General features: G+C 43.1%; 1 protein-coding gene across 12 annotated transcripts in view; it reads left to right on the top strand.

Moving 5' to 3' along the window:
- Positions 1-17373, top strand: part of FGGY (FGGY carbohydrate kinase domain containing) — a 419791-nt gene that overhangs the window by 21227 nt on the left and 381191 nt on the right. For 7 of the 12 annotated variants that reach the window (XM_045477592.1, XM_045477591.1, XM_045477593.1 and 4 more), the window contains 2 exons: positions 1982-2196; positions 17223-17334. The exons of 1 other annotated variant lie outside the window; for it this stretch is intronic. In XM_045477592.1, the coding sequence (XP_045333548.1) occupies positions 1996-2196; positions 17223-17334 (313 nt within the window). In that variant the 5' untranslated portion in view covers positions 1982-1995. Of the gene's footprint in view, positions 1-1981; positions 2197-17222; positions 17335-17373 lie in introns of those variants that run through there. 4 more of the 12 variants (XM_045477599.1, XM_045477600.1, XM_045477597.1 and 1 more) reach the window with 3 other exon arrangements.

Consider the following 17373-nt stretch of genomic DNA (forward strand, 5'->3'; position numbering starts at 1 on the left):
GGGAGATGGTTGAGCTGGAAGCTTGCAGTGTGAGTCTGTGGCCACCAGGCTCACAAGAGAGGAAGGTGTGAGGAAGGGAAGGGCAAGTAGGAAGCCCTCGGTGGGGCAGCCCCCAGGCAGGGTGAGCCCTTGAGAACCTGCGAGGAGTCTCAGAATATCTGGGGTTGGTGTAAGACCTGGTGGGATTGTGTTAGACATGCCTGACAGCAAATGGGGAAGCTCGTGGTGGGCCTGGGATGCCACGCAGGACACCATGCTGTATTTCAACCATCCTGGGTCCTGAGAAAGGGCCCCGCAGAGGGGCAGCTGCAGGGAGAGGTGTGGAGGGGGCGCTGGGCTGATCTTTGCTTCAAATGGAGCAGCTGCACTTTGACTCGTTTCACTTAAATTTTGTGTGAGTCATGGCTTGAAGAACACTGAGGAATGCGTAGCTTGATGTCTGGTGCTGTAGATCCTGTGTAGCTCCCAAAGCATGTAAGCGAGGAAGTCAGGCTGAGAAAGTGTGGAGGCTGGAGCCCGGGAGCTGTTCTCTGAAGCCCTGCTGAAGGTAGCACGTGTGCTGGCTGTGGCTCCCCAGCACCGCCTCCCCGTTTTCCCCTCCACCTGCCAGGGAGCCTGCTAGCCCAAGGGGGCAAACACCATTGGGAGATCACTATGATTAAGTCAGAAGTGGTCACTTTTCATGAAGCTGTTTTTGAATGGGATAAATATCCAGGAAGCAGTAACTGAACATCTGCGGGCTGGCTGTGTTTTAGCATCCCCAAGTGTGGCTTTGCCAGGGAAGCATTTCCTTTTTGAAATGGACGGGCTCAGGCCACTTTCTCGGTTGAAATGAGATTCCCGGGTGCAAAGACTGCCCTGGGCTCATCTGGGGAGTTGTAGCCTGTTCACCAGCGCTGTTGTCTTGGGGGCTTGTTCTTGCTCTTGGAAAGGCTGATCTGGGAAATGAAAGTCGCTGGGAGATTTCTGTGTCAATGTGGGCTAATCTGACCAGAGGGACCTAGAGTGGTGATGACGGCCAAGGAATTCCTGAGTGTTCTCTGGTCGGATTTCCTTGTAACTCACAAGGGGTCTGCAAAGAAAACAGACGGTCTCACAAATTCCTGATCCTGTGCCCCGAGAGGCTCCTTCCCAATTCTCAGTCTCTTCATGACTCGCTGCAGTGTATTTGCCTCTTCTTCAAAGTGACCCTGCAGGCTGTTAAGAGGGAACGAGGGGAAGGGCGTGCATGGGACTTGGCGGTACCAGATGGGAAGTTGTGGGTCTGGGCTGCCTGTGAATGATGCTGCTGCCTCTCTTCATGTCTCAGAGACCTGTTTCCCCATCAGTACAACGTGTGTCATTTACTCTTCCTAAGTGTGTGGACCTGCTTTTAAGAGAAAAGTGATGTATCTCTTGGAGTCTCCTCTGATGATCTATAAATTCGGATGACTTAAATAGACTCCTTCTGGGGTTGCAGTGAGGAATACGGGAGGGGTGCATGGACTTTTCACAGTGCTTGGCATGTCACAGGTGCTCAGTAGATAATTTTTTGAATGAATGGTTGACAGGGTAGATGAGGTTCCTTTTTTGTACTGTGACCACTGTCCTCACTTTGATTCAAATTTAATGAGAATAAATACATATCTATTAGCTTTAGATTCTCTGGATTCCACACCCCCTATTTACATGTAAAGCACTTCTTACTCACTGGGTATCATGCCTCTGCTTAAAGAATTGTGAGATTGTAGCTGCTTCACATCTGACTTCCTTCCAAGAATGGAAACTCCATGTCTAAGGCCTTGCCTATCTCGTTGACCCACCACCCAGCTCAATGTGTCCATTAGCATTCTGTGACCACTCTGCATTTTTGTTGGGTGAACGAGGAAGCAAATGACCACCAGTCAGCTGCACTCCTTTTATTTCCACTTTCAAGATGTTTTATGCCCAATTTTGTAGACCTACTTGGTCTTAGTGTGGTTTTTGTCCTTGATCTCTGCAGGTGGAGGGACCGCAATGCCCGGGGGAGGTCAGGAACCAGGGAGCTACTATGTGGGTGTGGACGTTGGAACGGGCAGTGTGCGTGCGGCTCTGGTGGACCAGAGGGGAGTCCTTTTGGCTTTCGCAGACCAGCCAATTAACCAATGGGAGCCTCAGTTCAACCACCATGAGCAGTCCTCGGAGGACATCTGGGCCGCATGTGGTGTTGTCACAAAGGTATGGCCACAGCTGTGGCGTTCTACCCTTGCAGATGCTCCCCTGCCCTCACCTGCTGAGCATGTCTCTTGTACACCTGGTGTCAGGGACAGTGTTGGGGTGCTTTTGATACAGGCGTTACCTTACGGGAGCTCATAGGCTAGTGACAGAGATCAATAGCTAGACTATGACTCAAGTAGGTGCTGGGGGCTAAGTGGCTATGGCTGGAGCTGAGGAAAGGGGATCTCGGGCACAGGTAGATGGGACAGATGTGGAGCCTGCAGATGATCTGGTCGCATGTGACCGAATGTGGAGGAAGTCACGATAATCATAGCTGACACCTGCTGTGCCTTCAGGTGTGCCCAGTGCTGTGTAAACCGTGGTAGCATGCATCGTGTATGTGAATCCTCACAATGACCTTATGAAGGTAGTACTATTACGACCCCTGTATTATTGAGAAGGAAATAGGCATAGAAAGGTTAGGTGACTTACCCAATGGTGAATGGTTGACAGGGTAGATGAGGGGACTGGGTTCATGGTGGGACTGGAACTGTAAGCAGGCTGACTCCAGAGCTGCACCCTTAGTCACTGGACTGTCCTGCCTTCCAAGTGGACAGGTTGGGGAACCTCATTTTGTTCAGTGGCAACAGCATGTGCAAAGGCGCAGTGGCATGCACATGTGTGTTTTGAGGAAGCAAAACTTTGAGTTGTGCCAGGCAGATGTTGATGTTGAGTGGCCTTGGATTGCAGTCAGCCTGCTGATGATCAGGAGCTACAGAGATATTTCTGTCTGTTTTTTTTTGTTTTGTTTTGTTTTGTTTTTTTTAGAGGGAAAAATAAAGTCCTGGTTTCTCTCTTCTCTCTGTTCCTAGTTTTGTTCCTTAAATATTCATGAAGGGTTTGGTAATTTGCAGATGGACAATTCACCATTCTGTCCGTATTGATCAGTCTGTTTAAACTTTAATGAGCTCTGAGCTGCTGTTAGTGCCCCCAGAGAAGACGGCAGAAAGAGGAGGTGGGGGTGGGCAGCGCTGGAGCATTCTGTAGGAATAAAAGTGGGGGCATGTCTCTTCTGCCTGTTTAATTTTCCTCCTCCCTCCTCACTCTTGGCCCCCGCCTTGGTGAGAATCTTCTACTCTTTGCCCTTGGGTCTCCTTTGTTCTTCTAACATATAGCCTTTCTTGCCATTAAGGAAATTGTCAAGAAGAAAATATAATCCCCTGATGAAAAGCTACTTTAAAAAAAGGTCTGGTCTAAGTACGGCTTGGTTTAATGGTAGATTTTTAATCATCTCCCGGTGCTGGCCAGCTCATCAGCTGTTTGAGCACTGTGAGCCCCCATGAGTGCCCTGGGCATTGGTCCTTAGGCTCTTGCACTGAGGCTATTGGGATAAAGCTCTTGGGTCTCAGGCTGTCCCCTCACCTGGAGTATGGCTGTGTGACTGTGTGCCAGAAGCCATAGGATAAGCATGACACATTTACTCGCAGCTCATGGCTGGTATGAGGTTTAGAGAGGGAAGCATTTTTATATTCAGGAGTTAGCACACCATAGGGCACAGATTCTGGAGCCCGACTGTCTGGATTGACATCCTGTTTCCAATATTCATTAGCTTGTCTTCTTGCACAGGTTACTTCATGTTTCTTGCCTGAGTTTCCTTATCTGTAAGATGGGAAAGATGATTATACCTTACCTGCAGCGGGTTGTTGTGAAGGATCAAATGAGTTAATGCATATACAGTGCCTCCACAGTGCCTGGAAATGAGGAAGCACTGTGTTTTCCTGTTGTGGTGGTGATGGTAACAGTAACGGAAATGGGTAGATGGTGCAGGACAATGAAGTAAGATAAAACGCTGAAACATCAGAGTCAATTAGGGAGGTACCTTTTGGGACTATCCGCTCACTCCCTGTCTTTAGGGTTCTTTGTATGTAAGATTTTGACAAGCACTGGTATAGGGCAAAGGGTGATGTAAAATACATCCTGTCTTGTGTCTTCTTTTTCAAGGACTTCAGGGAGTTAAGAGCTTGAGAGCAATTGTTCTCAAGCTGGGTCGTTCACACTGCCTGAGATGGTTTGCCTCTTAGTCAAGTTAATAAGGACAATAACAACAACAACAATAAGATGATGATGATGTTGATGCAACTACCATTTCTCGGGCACTAATTATGTTCCAGGTACCATGTTGGAGACTTCACATCCATTTATGCGCACGACAGCCTCTTGACGTAGTTTTTATTCTGTTTCAGAGCTGGAAGGAATGAGCTTTGAAGGGTTAGGTAGCCAGCCCAAGGTCACATGGTTAATATGAGCAAGGGGTGGACTGCAGCTGCCCCCTCATGCTCTGCCCTTTGCCCCTGTCCCCAGCCTCATTCCACTCCCCATGCTCCCTGCTTGGAAATCATATTAAACTACCTGAAGTGTTTTGAATTTGCCACTATGTGGGGAACCTTGACCTTACCCTGATTGTTATCTTAACCATACTGAATTATAAGTGGCTTTACCTGGCTGTCTGCTTATGTGAAAAATGTGTGCCCCTCCCTGGGGTCATGTCTTGTTGATCTAAATTTCCCTAGAGTTCCTTGCCTGTGATATGCCCAATTCATATTTGTGGAGTACATGAATGAATTAAACACCTCTGTTCTTTTCTTTTTTTTTTAATGTTTATTTTTGAGAGAGGGTGTGAGTGGGGGAGGGGCAGAGAGAGAGGGAGACAGAGATCCAAAGTGGGCTCTGTGCTATCAGCACAAAGCCTGACTTGGGGCTCAAACCCACAAACCTTGAGATCATGACCTGAGCCAAAGTCGGACACTCATCTGACTGAGCCACCCAGGTGCCCCTCTGTTATTTTTACTATCTGACGTGTTCTTCTCTTCTTTACCTGCCCAACTCCACAGGTATTTATAAGGTAATCTTAAGCATTATTTCCTCCTGGGAGCCTTCCTGGATGACCTCTGACAGCCCCTGCTCTCCCTTGCCAACCTCAGAGGAAAGAGAGGGTGAGAAACCCCTCTGTGCTGCCCTAGAACCCACTGTCTTCACCTGTCCTTGCCACATAGCATTTTATCTGGTCCTTATCAGGTTTCATTGTACTTGATGATGTGTTTGGTCGCTTATTTAATACCATCACCCCTGTATTTCCAGCATCTAATACACTGCCTGGCACAACTTTGTTGCTCAATCAATGGATGTTGGATTAGTGTTACTTAGAGCTACAAAGAAGTAAACTCTGGCATCCTTTATCTTGCTTAAATGTTGCAGTGACTGTGTGAGGTAGACTGCCATTCTTTGTTTTTGACACATGAGGATATTGAGGCTCTGAAACTAACAGGTATTAGAGACAGGATGAGACCCCTAAGGAGGGGACTCCAAACCCTAGTCTCGGTTCTCCTACTCCTGCTGCTCCTAAAACTGGTGGGTCTTTACTGGGTCGGTACTCACATATCTAAAAAGTGTTATGGAAACACACAAGTCCTAGAGGTATAGACTGTCCCTGATTTTAAGGGCTTAGATCTCTTTTTGGAGCCACAATCTTAATCCTCCCAAGGAGGTGAGAACATTTCAAGCTTGTGTATGATTAGTACCAGCTTCCATTAGGAAGAAGGAAAAAGAAGCTGCAGGCGTCAGTCAGCCAACAGGCATTTGTTGAGTGTTATTTAGTATGGACACTTTGTTTGAGCACCTGCTATGCGCTATGATTTTTGCTGAACTGGAGTGTGTCTAGAAGAGGGCTATAACGAATTCTCTGCCCCTAAGGATGAAATGGTTCAGTTGCATGGAAAAACCCAGCACCTAGGAAGCCAACAAAGTATTGTTTTGTTCTAAGTTGCACTACTTATATGAGTAATGGTTGGAGGGAGAAGGAGCAGAAGAGGGAGTAGCCCATGTGGGATTAAGCAATAATGTTAACCTTTTACATTTGTAGAACCTGTGAGGTTTACAAAGCTCGTTCATAGCCATTTGATTGTCATACAAGGTAGGTGGGGCAGGGGCGGTTGTTCCTATTTTACAGTTGAAAAGAAAAACTGAGACCCAAAGAGTTAAGTGACCTTCCCTAAGTCACCCAGGAAGTTGGTGATGAGCCTGAACTCAGGTCAGATCTCTGCCTTCTTTCCATCTCCAGCACCACATACCTTTGTTGCTTGTCTGGATTAGTGTGAGAACCTAACTGATCTCATGTATGGGCTTCCCCTTCCCAATCCCGTCTCCTTCTTGGAGCTGGGATGATTTTTATTTTAAAGTTTGTTTATTTTTTGAGAGAGAGTGAGAGAGCTGGGGCGGGGGAGGGGCAGTGCAGAGAGAGGGAGAGAAAGAATCCCAAGCAGGCTCTGCACTGTCACCACAAAGCCCGATGTGGGGCTCGAACTCATGCACCGTGAGATCATGACCTGAGCTGAAATCAGTAGTTGGATGCTTAACTGATTGAGCCACCCAGGTGCCCCAGGAATGATTTTTGTTTTTTAACGTAATCTGATCACGGCATTCTTTTGCTCACCACATTTCAATATCATCAGACTACTATTTGGATAGAACTCCAGGTTCTTAACAGGGTCTTCAGGTCCTGCATGGTTTGGGCTCCACCTACTTTCCTGGTCCATCTCATGATGCTTCTCTCAGCTCCCTGCATTCCAGCCACACTCTCCTGTCCTGCGCTCAAGCATGCAATGCTCCCTCTGGCCTCAGGACTTGTACACGCATCCTTTGTTCGTTTTTGCCTTCTGCCAACATCTCTAACCCCTCTTCATCCTTGGATTCATGCTATTCAATAATACAGTAGTCTCTAGGCACATGTGGCTATTTAAGTTTGTTAAAATAAAGAAGAGTTTGAAATGCGGTTCCTTGGAAGCACTCGCCACATTTCTGATGCTCTGGAGCCATGCATGGCTCATGGCTACTGGATTGGGCAGCACAGAGACAGAACATTTCTATCACTGCAGGAAGTTCCATTAGGATACTGCTGCACTGAATCTTAGTTCAAAAGTCAGTCCTTCCAGGAACAAGCCTTTTCTCTCAATATCCCCTCCAAACTAAGCTCTATATTACTTATTGAATGTTGTCACAATACCTTGTACTTTGCCTTCAGAGAACTTCATGTGGTTGGGGAATCATCCCCTTATGATCAATAGTAATCAAATAATAAAATCATTATATAATCAAGTAACATAAATGAGGTAAATAATCCTACATTTTTTGAATTCATATCTGTCTTAACTCCTAGATTTGATGTTTCAGGTGGGTGGGAACTGTGGTTTGCTCACCCAGGTCCCAACATCCAGTAGACTCAGGAAGTGTAAGAAGAATGAATGAGTATAGAAATTGGGACCTCCCTACTCAGTGAATTGAGGAAGGATGACATTGAGGAAGGGTGAGGGGATGGCAGCTGAGGGACTCTGGAGAACTTTGAAAGGATCTTCAGAGCCGAAGGAATGGCATGGGCAGATGGTTTCCAATAGGAGGAAGAGGGGAGACTGCAATCCATGAGGAGGCATAGCCGTAGTAGCTGGTTCTGAGGCCAGTAGGGAGTCTTCTGGAATCATCCTGAGTGTCACATTGACCAGCTGGTTGAGGATGGCTTGGAGGGAACAAAACTAAATTCAAGGATGCCTGTTAGGAGGTGGTTTCTTCTAATGAAATGCTAGAGGCTGGATTCCTTTGAACTATAAGCTCTGGGAGGCTGGGACTATGTCTGTGTTGTTCAGCATGTATACTCCATGCTGGCACATACAGGTGTTTGATAATTTCCCTTTAATAATGAATGGCTGGGTGAGAATGTTGGCAGAGGGATAAATGGGAGTGACAAGACTGACTTTGGAAGGAAGATCTGACAGGACTTAGTGGGGACGAAGGAGAGGGAGGCACTTTAAGAGTTTCCCTTCTTAGAAGCAAGTTGGTGTCCCTGACATAAATGGAAGTGTTTGGTCTCCATTTCCCTACTTGGTCTTCAAGGGACAACACCACACCTAAGCCAAGATGCTGTGTAGGTCATGGTCCGGGGTTGGATTTATGCATTTTACTAGTCACTAGGGTCGATTTTGTGAAATAGAGTATTTCCAGGGCTCTTGCAGGTAACCTGCTCCCCACACAGGCTGTATCAGCCTGGTCGCTGTTCCCATCTCAGGGCCTTTGCACTGGCTCTTCTGCCTGCGTGCAACGCTTGCCACCAGATTTCCACAAGGTCAGCTCCTCAGGTCCCTCAAGTGTCTGCTCAGACCTCATCTTCTCAGTAACTACCTCCCTCTTTTCTGTCACTCCTGATCCCCTTATCGTTTTCTGGTACGCTATATGTACACTCTATGCTTTACTTGTATCAGCTGTTGTCTGTTCCTAATAAAATGTAATCTCCGAAAGAGCAAGGTTTTTTTTTGTTTTTTTTTTTTTTTATCTTATTCTTCATTGTTTTCCAAATACCCAGAAGAGTGCTCAGCCTGACCCTGGAAGAGGCTTGATTATATTTGCTGACTGATTGAACGTGTGAGTAATTGAATTGTGTAGGCAACAGGGAGTGATGAGCCTCAGGGAACCAGGGATTTCATAACCCCACACACCCTCAAGGCTGACAGAGGCACTCAAATCAAGATTGAAAAGAGTACAGTACCAGCCACAAGACTCAATTGCAAGCTGCGCTCTGTCTGCGAGGCCCTAGGCTTTGACCCTGGCTCCAAATAGAGCTACAGAAAAAGCCAGGTATGCCTCTACTCCTCCAGTTCTCAGTTTGTAGGGTTTCAAGGGAACACTTGTCTCCCCACCCAGTATGGCAGAGCCTGCTGATTTAAAACACATGCAGGATTGAACTGGTTCCCACCAGCAGAACAAAGCGATGCACAATCCCTTCCCCAAATATTTGTTTGCTGCCCCATAGCTACGAGTTGACAGTTGTGAGACATGGACCAGGTTACCAAATGAAGTTGCAGAAATCTGCTTCTCTGGAAATTCTTTAGAAGAGCAATGTGCTTTCTCTCTAGCTGGGGAAATTCCCTTGATGCCAAGTCTTTGGGTGAGTTTACTGGACTGCTTTCTTCCTCCATTAATAAGAGCATTAAAAGGAATCCTCAGGTCAGCAGGTCAAGTCCCAGGGACCTTCTGGGTAGTGTAGCTCTGATAGCCATCTTTCTGGGATGGTTTAGATGGGGGTGGGGTAGGGTGGGAATAGGGTGGTCCTGTTCCTGGATCAGCATGATCATAAGGCATTTTTGTGTAAGGCTGGATGTGGCTACCTAACCAAATCAGGTTTATTTTATTTTATTTTATTTTTATTTTTTTAACATGAAATTTATTGTCAAATTGGTTTCCATACAACACCCAGTGCTCATCCCAGCAGGTGCCCTCCTCAGTGCCCATCACCCACCTAAAGCAGGTTTAAATGCATATCACAATTATCCTTCTAGTTCCTTGTGATAGATTTCTATTGTAGAGAGAAGAGGTTGAGCCTTTGTGACTGAAAGTCCATGAGTAGGATATGGTACTCCGTAGGACTTGAGAGGGGTTCATAAAATAGATTGAGGAGAATACTTTCTTTGGTTCTACTGGAAGGTTACTCCCACCATAATAATTTTAGGAAGATTTGAGTTTATTCAGCCTTTTCAATCACTCTTCCCTTGGCTTACCATTTTTATATGTGCTTACGTGACACAGAGTGTGCTATGCTTCGTACGTAACAAAGATTCCATGAATATAGTTAATAAGGCATTGAGCGGCTTTTCCGTCCTACAAAGGTTTACTGGTTCCGAAGCACTTTTAACCCTGTTAACTCCTTTGGTCTTCACCTGGGAGATGACTCTCACTCTCAGGAAAAAAAAGGTCAGAAAGGTGTTGCAATTAGTGTAGGCTTTCCTGATCCGAAGATGGTGGAGTTGAAACTCAAAGCTGGCTCTTTTGATACCATATCTCATACTCGTTTCTACTCCAAATCTGCCCTATGGTATTGAATTTTATTGTCTTCTGCATATTCTCACCCATTTCCCCTTTTGACTAACTCCAGTCCTGTGTGAGTTGGGCCTGCACTCTCTGGGCACAGAGGCCAGTAGGGCCTCATGGCAGGTAGAAGTTAGGGCTGAGTTATCGATTTGTTTATTGAATCCACATGAGTTCAGAGAAGATTTGAGGCAGCTGATTACTTTAATAATGGCTGCAAATTATTGTACACCATAATGCCAGATGTTAGGCTAGATGTTAAGCCAATCATACCTTATTTTGCTGAATTCTCATAACACAATTAAGAGATGGAGGTAGGAGAGCCCAGTGGCTCAGTAGGTTAAGCTTCCGACCTCGGCTCAGGTCATGATCTCACAGTCCCTGAGTTCAAGCCCTGTGTCAGTGGGCTCTGTGCTGACAGCTCAGAGCCTGGAGCCTGCTTCAGATTCTGTGTCTGTCTCTCTCTGCCCCTCCCCTGCTCACGCTCTCTCCCTCTCAAAAATAAATAAACATTAAAAAAAAAAAAAGAGATGACTATGCAATGAAGGAGGCTGGTTTTTTGGCTTCCTAAAGTCCTATCAACTAGTAAGTGGATGAGCCAGGTTTCAGACTCAGGAGGTCTGCACCCAACATCATTTATCTTAATCATTGCCTGAAGATTTCCAAGCCAAGTTGGAAATGCATTCCAGGAAGAAGAAGCCACGTGCCTATACATGCTATGGCGACTTGACCCAGCAAGTCAGGAGAGGGATTGGAATGGCTGGAATTGTGTGACTCACACTCAGTCACATGGCCAGAGTGGCAGAACTAGGGTCTGAAACCAGGACTTTGTGACTCGCCACAAGGCCATGCTGGACAGGGTTTGGTCCTCTCTTGTAAGTGTAGATCAATCAGTGTCCTGAAAGCATGCAGGGCATTCAGCTCCTGCTGTGTGGCAAAGGTATTGCCACCAGTCACAGATGGGTCACTCACTAGCAAATGTTTTCCCCCAGGATACTAAATTATAAGTCTGGGGTTCTAAAACGGGAAGGGAAGAATTGTGTATTTTAAATGGGGATGGACACTTTTGAGTTGACTTTTGTGGGATTTACAAGGCTATCATCGTGTTTTAAGATAATGGGAAACCATGATTATGGTCAGTCATGCCTTTCCAAAAAAGGAAACCGTATGGGGCGCCTGGGTAGCTCAGTCAGTTAAGCGTCCGACTTCAGCTCAGGTCACGATCTCGCGGTCTGTGAGTTCGAGCCCCGCATCGGGCTCTGGGCTGATGGCTCGGAGCCTGGAGCCTGCTTCGGATTCTGTGTCTCCCTCTCTCTCTGCCCCTCCCCCATTCACGCTCTGTCTCTCTCTGTCTCAAAAATAAATAAACGTCAAAAAAGGAAACTGTAGAAACAAAAATAAGAAATAGAAATAATAAATCTATTAGTTTATAACTTTAAAAATTATATAACAAAGTAAAAAATCTGTCTCCTTCAACTGTAGTTTCTGCTCTCAAAGGCAATCACTGCTAACAGTTTGTTGCATACAAATTGGTCCCTGGCTTACGGTTTTTTCACACTATGGTGGTACCAAAGTGGTAGGCATTCCACGGAAACCGTACTTTGAATTTTGAGTTTCGATTTTTCCTGGGCTAGCCATACATGGTATGATTCTCTCTCATGACGCTGGGCAGTGGGCCCTGCAGTTATGAGGGTAAAGAACTAATACACTTCATACATTCTGTACCCATACAGCTGTTCTGTTTTTCATTTCCAGTACAGCATTCAATAAACTACATGAGATATTTAACACTTTAGTGTAAAATAGGCTTTGTGGTTGGTGATTGTGCCCAACTGTAGGCTAATATAAGTATTCTGAGTACATTTAAGGTAGGCTAAGCAAAGCTATGCTGTTTGATCAGTCAAGCGTATTAAATGTATTTTTGACTTAGACTATTTTCAACTGAGGGTGAGTTTTTCTGATGTAACCACATCCTAAGTGGAGGAAGATGTATATACATTTGACCTCATTTCGCACATATCATGGATAACTTTCCATTTCATCTTTAGCTCAACCTTTTAAAAATATTTAATGGCTTGAAGTATGATTTACATACCATGATGTCCATCCATTTAAAATATATAATTCAGTGATACTGAATTTGCACATTCGTACAGTTATCACTTTAATCCCATTTTTGGACACTTCTGCTACTTCAAAGAAGTTCCTCTGGGGCTGTTTGTAGTCAGTCCCTAGTTCCATTCATAGATAGCTGTTTATCTGCATTCTATCTTAATAGCTATTCTTCTTTAGAAATTTCATATAAATGGAATCCTACAATGTGGATTTTTTTTTTTGGTGTGACTTCTTTCATTTAGCATAATGTTTTTTTTTTTTTTTTTTTTTAATTTTTTTTCAATGTTTATTTATTTTTTGGGGGACAGAGAGAGACAGAGCATGAACAGGGGAGGGGCAGAGAGAGAGGGAGACACAGAATCGGAAACAGGCTCCAGGCTCTGAGCCATCAGCCCAGAGCCCGACGCGGGGCTCGAACTCACGGACCGCGAGATCGTGACCTGGCTGAAGTCGGACGCTTAACCGACTGCGCCACCCAGGCGCCCCTAGCATAATGTTTTTAAGGTTCATCTATGTTGTACTTTCTTGCATTTTATGGATATGCCACACGGTTTAATCATCTGATTAAATTCGTTTCCAGTTTGGGGATATTATGAATGATGCTACTATGAATATTTACATATAAGTGTTTATATTGGCATACACTTTTTAATTTTTTACTTTTTTATATTAAATATAATTTTATTTTCAAGTTGGTTTTCATTCAACGCCCAGTGCTCATCCCAACAGGTGCCCTCCTCAATACCTAAGAAATAAAATTGCTAGGTTGTGTGGTAAGTTAATGTTTAAAAAACTGCCAAACTTGTCTCCTAAAGTGGCTTTATTTTACATTTCCACCAGTGATGTATGAGACTTCCTCTTTCTCCAGGATTTTCTAACATTTGGTATCATCAGTCTTCTCCGATTATGATTTTAGTTCTCATTTTCCTAATGACTGATGATGTTGGGCATTTTCCATGTACTTTTTGGGCATTTGTTTGTCTTCTTTGGTGATGTGTATATTTAAATCTTTAGCCCATTTTGTCATTGGGTTGTTTGTTCTTATTATTTGAGTTATAAGAGTTTTTTATTCTATATATAGGTCTATTATCAGATATATGAATTGCAAGTATTTAATCTGTAGCTAATCTTTTCATTTTCTTACGGTTTTATTTGAAGAACAAAATTTAAAAATTTTGATGAAGTCACATTTATCCATTTTTTTTCTTTAGGAGTCTTGCATTTTCAATTTTTTTTTTTTATTATTTATTCATTTTTGAGAGAGACAGAGACAGAATGCGAGTGGGTTAGGGGCAGAGAGAGAGGGAGATACAGAATCCGAAGCAGGCTTCAGGCTCCAAGCTTTCAGTACAGAGCCTGACGTGGGGTTTGAACTCACGAGCCGCGAGATCGTGACCTGAGCCGAAGTTGGACACTCAACTGACTGAGCCAACCAGGCACCTCTAGGAGTCTTGCTTTTAAAAATTCTTTGTCTAAGTCATGTCACAAAGATTTTCTTCTAATAGTTTTCATTCTTATATTTGGGAACATGACACATTTTGAATTAATTTTTGTGTGCATATGAGGTGCAAGTCTAGAAGTTTGTTTTTTTTCTTGTATGTGGACATTTAGTTGTTATTGCCCCGTTGTCAAACAGACTGTCCTTTCCCCATTGAATTAATTGTCTTGGTACCTTTATTTTATTTTTTTTTTTTTTAAAATTTTTTTTTTTTAATGTTTTTTTATTTATTTTTGAGACAGAGAGAGACACAGCATGAACGGGGGAGGGTCAGAGAGAGAGGGAGACACAGAATCGGAAGCAGGCTCCAGGCTCTGAGCCATCAGCCCAGAGCCCGACGCGGGGCTCGAACTCACGGACCGCGAGATCGTGACCTGGCTGAAGTCGGACGCTTAACCGACTGCGCCACCCAGGCGCCCCTGTCTTGGTACCTTTATAAAACTAATTGACCATAAATGTTTAGGCTTATTTCTTCTATTTCTCTTCTCTTCCGTTGTATCTATAAATTTAACCCATGCCAGTGCCACACTGATTTAGTAATGATAGTTGAAGTCAGGAAGCTTAAGTTCTGTCCAATTTTGTTCTTTTAAAGTTTTTTGAAGTTTTTTTTTAACGTTTATTGATTTTTGAGAGAGAGAGACAGACATCATGGGCAGGCGAAGGGCAGAGAGAGAGAGGAGACACAGAATCCGAAGCAGGCTCTAGGCTCTGAGCTGTCAGTACAGAGTGTGGCACGGGGCTTGAACCCACAAACTGTGAGATCATGACCTGAGCCAAAATCGGAGGCTTAATCAACTGAGCCACCCAGGCGCCACTTGTTCTTTTAAAAAATGCTTAGGCTCTTCTATATTTCTTATATTTCTACATAAATGTTGAGAGCAGCTTGTCAATTTGTAAACAACAACAACAAAAAAACACCCCCAAAACAAAAACCTCCTGAAATTTTTATTGAGGTTCTATAGAATCTGTAGATTAATTTTGAGGACATTGCCATTTTCACAATGTTGAATTTTTCATTTCATGAATATGGCATATTTCTCTAGTTTGTAGTTTTTTTGATAGCAATTGTTTAGTAGTTATCAGGGAATAGATTTTGAATTTCTTTTGATAAATTCATTCCTGAGTGATTTTTTTTTTAATGTTATTCGGAATGGAATTATTTCCTTAATTTCAATTTTGATATGTTATTTGCTAGCATACAGAAATACAATTAATTTTAATATGTTAACCTTATATCCTTTGATCTTACTAAACTTGCTTATTATTCTAGTAGCTTTTTTTTTTTTCTTTTGGTAGATCCCTTAGAATTTTCTGCATATGAGATGATGTTTTCTGCAAAAAAAAGATACTTTAACTTCTTTCTTTCCAATCTGTGTGCTTTAAATTTCTTTCTTGCCTTATTGCATTGGCTGGAACCACTAGTTACAGGTTGAATAGAAGTGGTGCAAGGAACATTTTTCTTTGTTCATAATAGGAGGGAATCATTTCATTTTATCATGAAGTAAAATGTTAACTATAGGTTTTTGTAGATGCTCTTTATCTGGCTGTAGAAGTTCACTTGCCTCTGGGTTTATGGATTGTTTTGTTTTTCTCTCTCCTCTTCTGTTAAGATGATCATTTGGTATTTGTGCTTTATTCTAGTAATATATGTACTACATTAATTGATTTATGGATATTAAATTACCATTTTGTTCCTGGGATAGCTCCAGATGATCATAGTTTATAATGCTTGCTTTGTAGTTAGTATTTTGTTAAGGATTTTTACACTTACTTTCATGGCAGATACTGGTCTGTGGTGTTCTGTTCTTTTGATGTCTTTTTATGGCTTTAGTATGAGAATAATTCTGGCCATGTAGAATTTGTTTAAAAATATTCCCTCCTTCATTATATCCTAAACAAGTTTGTATAAGAATGGTATTGTTTCTTCCTTGAATGTTTAACAGAATTTCCCAGTGGAGCCATTTTAGTTCCAGAGTTTCTTGTTTTGTTTTATTTTGTATTTGTGGGAATGTTTTAAGTATAATTTTGATTTTTTAAGAACAAGTCCTTCTCAAAAATTAAATGCTTTGATTTTTCAGGAATAAATAAATGTTGCTTTATTCAAGTTTCATAGCCCCCAAATGGTTGCTTTTGATGATTTTGTCCAGCTTGATACTTTTATTTTGCAAAGAGGATTTGCCAACCTCTACAAAGTACCACACTCAGAAGTTACTTCTCTACCTCTTTTTAATGGGTGTAGAATATTCCATTTTGCAAATGTACCATAATTTAATGGGAAATAGTTTCTCTAAATTTTAAATATATTCTTAAGCAGTGCAACAGTTAACTTTCATCCACATATAACTTTACTTATGCTAATAATTCACTAAAGTAAGTTCCTAGAAGTGGGTTGGCTGGGTTAAAAGTTATGCTTTCTTTTTTTTAATGTTTTATTTATTTTTGGGAGAGAGAGAGCAAGTGAGAGAGCAAGCGCGCGAGCAGGGGAGGGGCAGAGAAAGAGGGAGACACAGAATCTGAAGCACGCTCCAGGCTCTGAGCTGTCAGTACAGAGCCCAACGTGGGGCTTGAATCCATGGACTGTGGGATCGTGAGCTGAGCTGAAGTCGGAAGCTTAACCTACTCAGCCACCCAGGCACCCTTCATGTTTTTAATTTTAATAAATACGGTGAAATTCTTGTTATGCCCAGAATTCGTGATCCCCAAAGACCACTAGGGAGCCGAGTCCGATGCAAAAGCAAAAGAGCCTTTATTCGAGCTAGCTTGAACTCAATCCCCTACCTGCACCGATGCAGCGGTGAGATACCGGGGAGAGAGAGCGAGTTTCAAAATAGGGGTCTAGGGGCAGTTGGTGAGGTAACAGCTGTGGCCTCAGCCGATTGGCTGGGGAAGGGTCGGAGTCCTGTTACGCAGGTCGCTGGGCGTGTTTTGATCAGGAAGTTTGAATGGGTGAGCGGGAGGTTACTCAAGGGGAGGAGGCGCATCTGAGGTTTCTGAGATTTTCCCGGGAAAGGGGTCATGTCGGGGACATAGTCACTCAAGGTGGAGGACACAGAACAAGATGGAGTCGGCCGGCGTAGGCCCGCCCTTTCATTCTCAAATTTATACTAAATTATTACACTGTTAGAATAATGTAATAGAAAGTCTACTTCTCCCTAGTTGCCATTACTGTCTACTGTTAGTCTTATACATAATTGCCAGTGTGAAAAGCAAAGATTAGTGTGTTTTTATTTGCATTAATTTAATTTATTTATTTAAATGGAGTTGGGAATCTTTTTATATGCTCTTTGACTATTTCTTTTTATTTTATGAAGTGACTTGCCATGTCCTTTGCTTTATTTCCAATTAGATTGGTTGTCTTTGTCTTATTAACTTACAGGATCTTTTGTTATTTTAATTATATTGAACTTTTATCTATTTTCTGTTGTAAATATTTTTTCTGTTTAGTCATATTTGTTTTAGTCATAACTGTTTTCAGTCTTTTAAAAGCCTGCCTTGTAATTTATGTTTCTGTTTATTTGTTTTAAAACAGAAAGTTGTACAAGGGATCGATGTAAACCGAATCCGAGGGCTTGGGTTTGATGCTACATGTTCTCTGGTTGTTCTGGATAAGCAGTTTCGTCCTTTACCAGTAAACCATGAAGGTAGGACCATCTCCCTCTCTTTCCTTGGTGGTGGGAGAC

The sequence above is a fragment of the Leopardus geoffroyi genome, chromosome C1, assembly GCF_018350155.1.
Source record: "Leopardus geoffroyi isolate Oge1 chromosome C1, O.geoffroyi_Oge1_pat1.0, whole genome shotgun sequence".
In the NCBI taxonomy this organism is placed as follows: Eukaryota; Metazoa; Chordata; class Mammalia; order Carnivora; family Felidae; genus Leopardus; species Leopardus geoffroyi.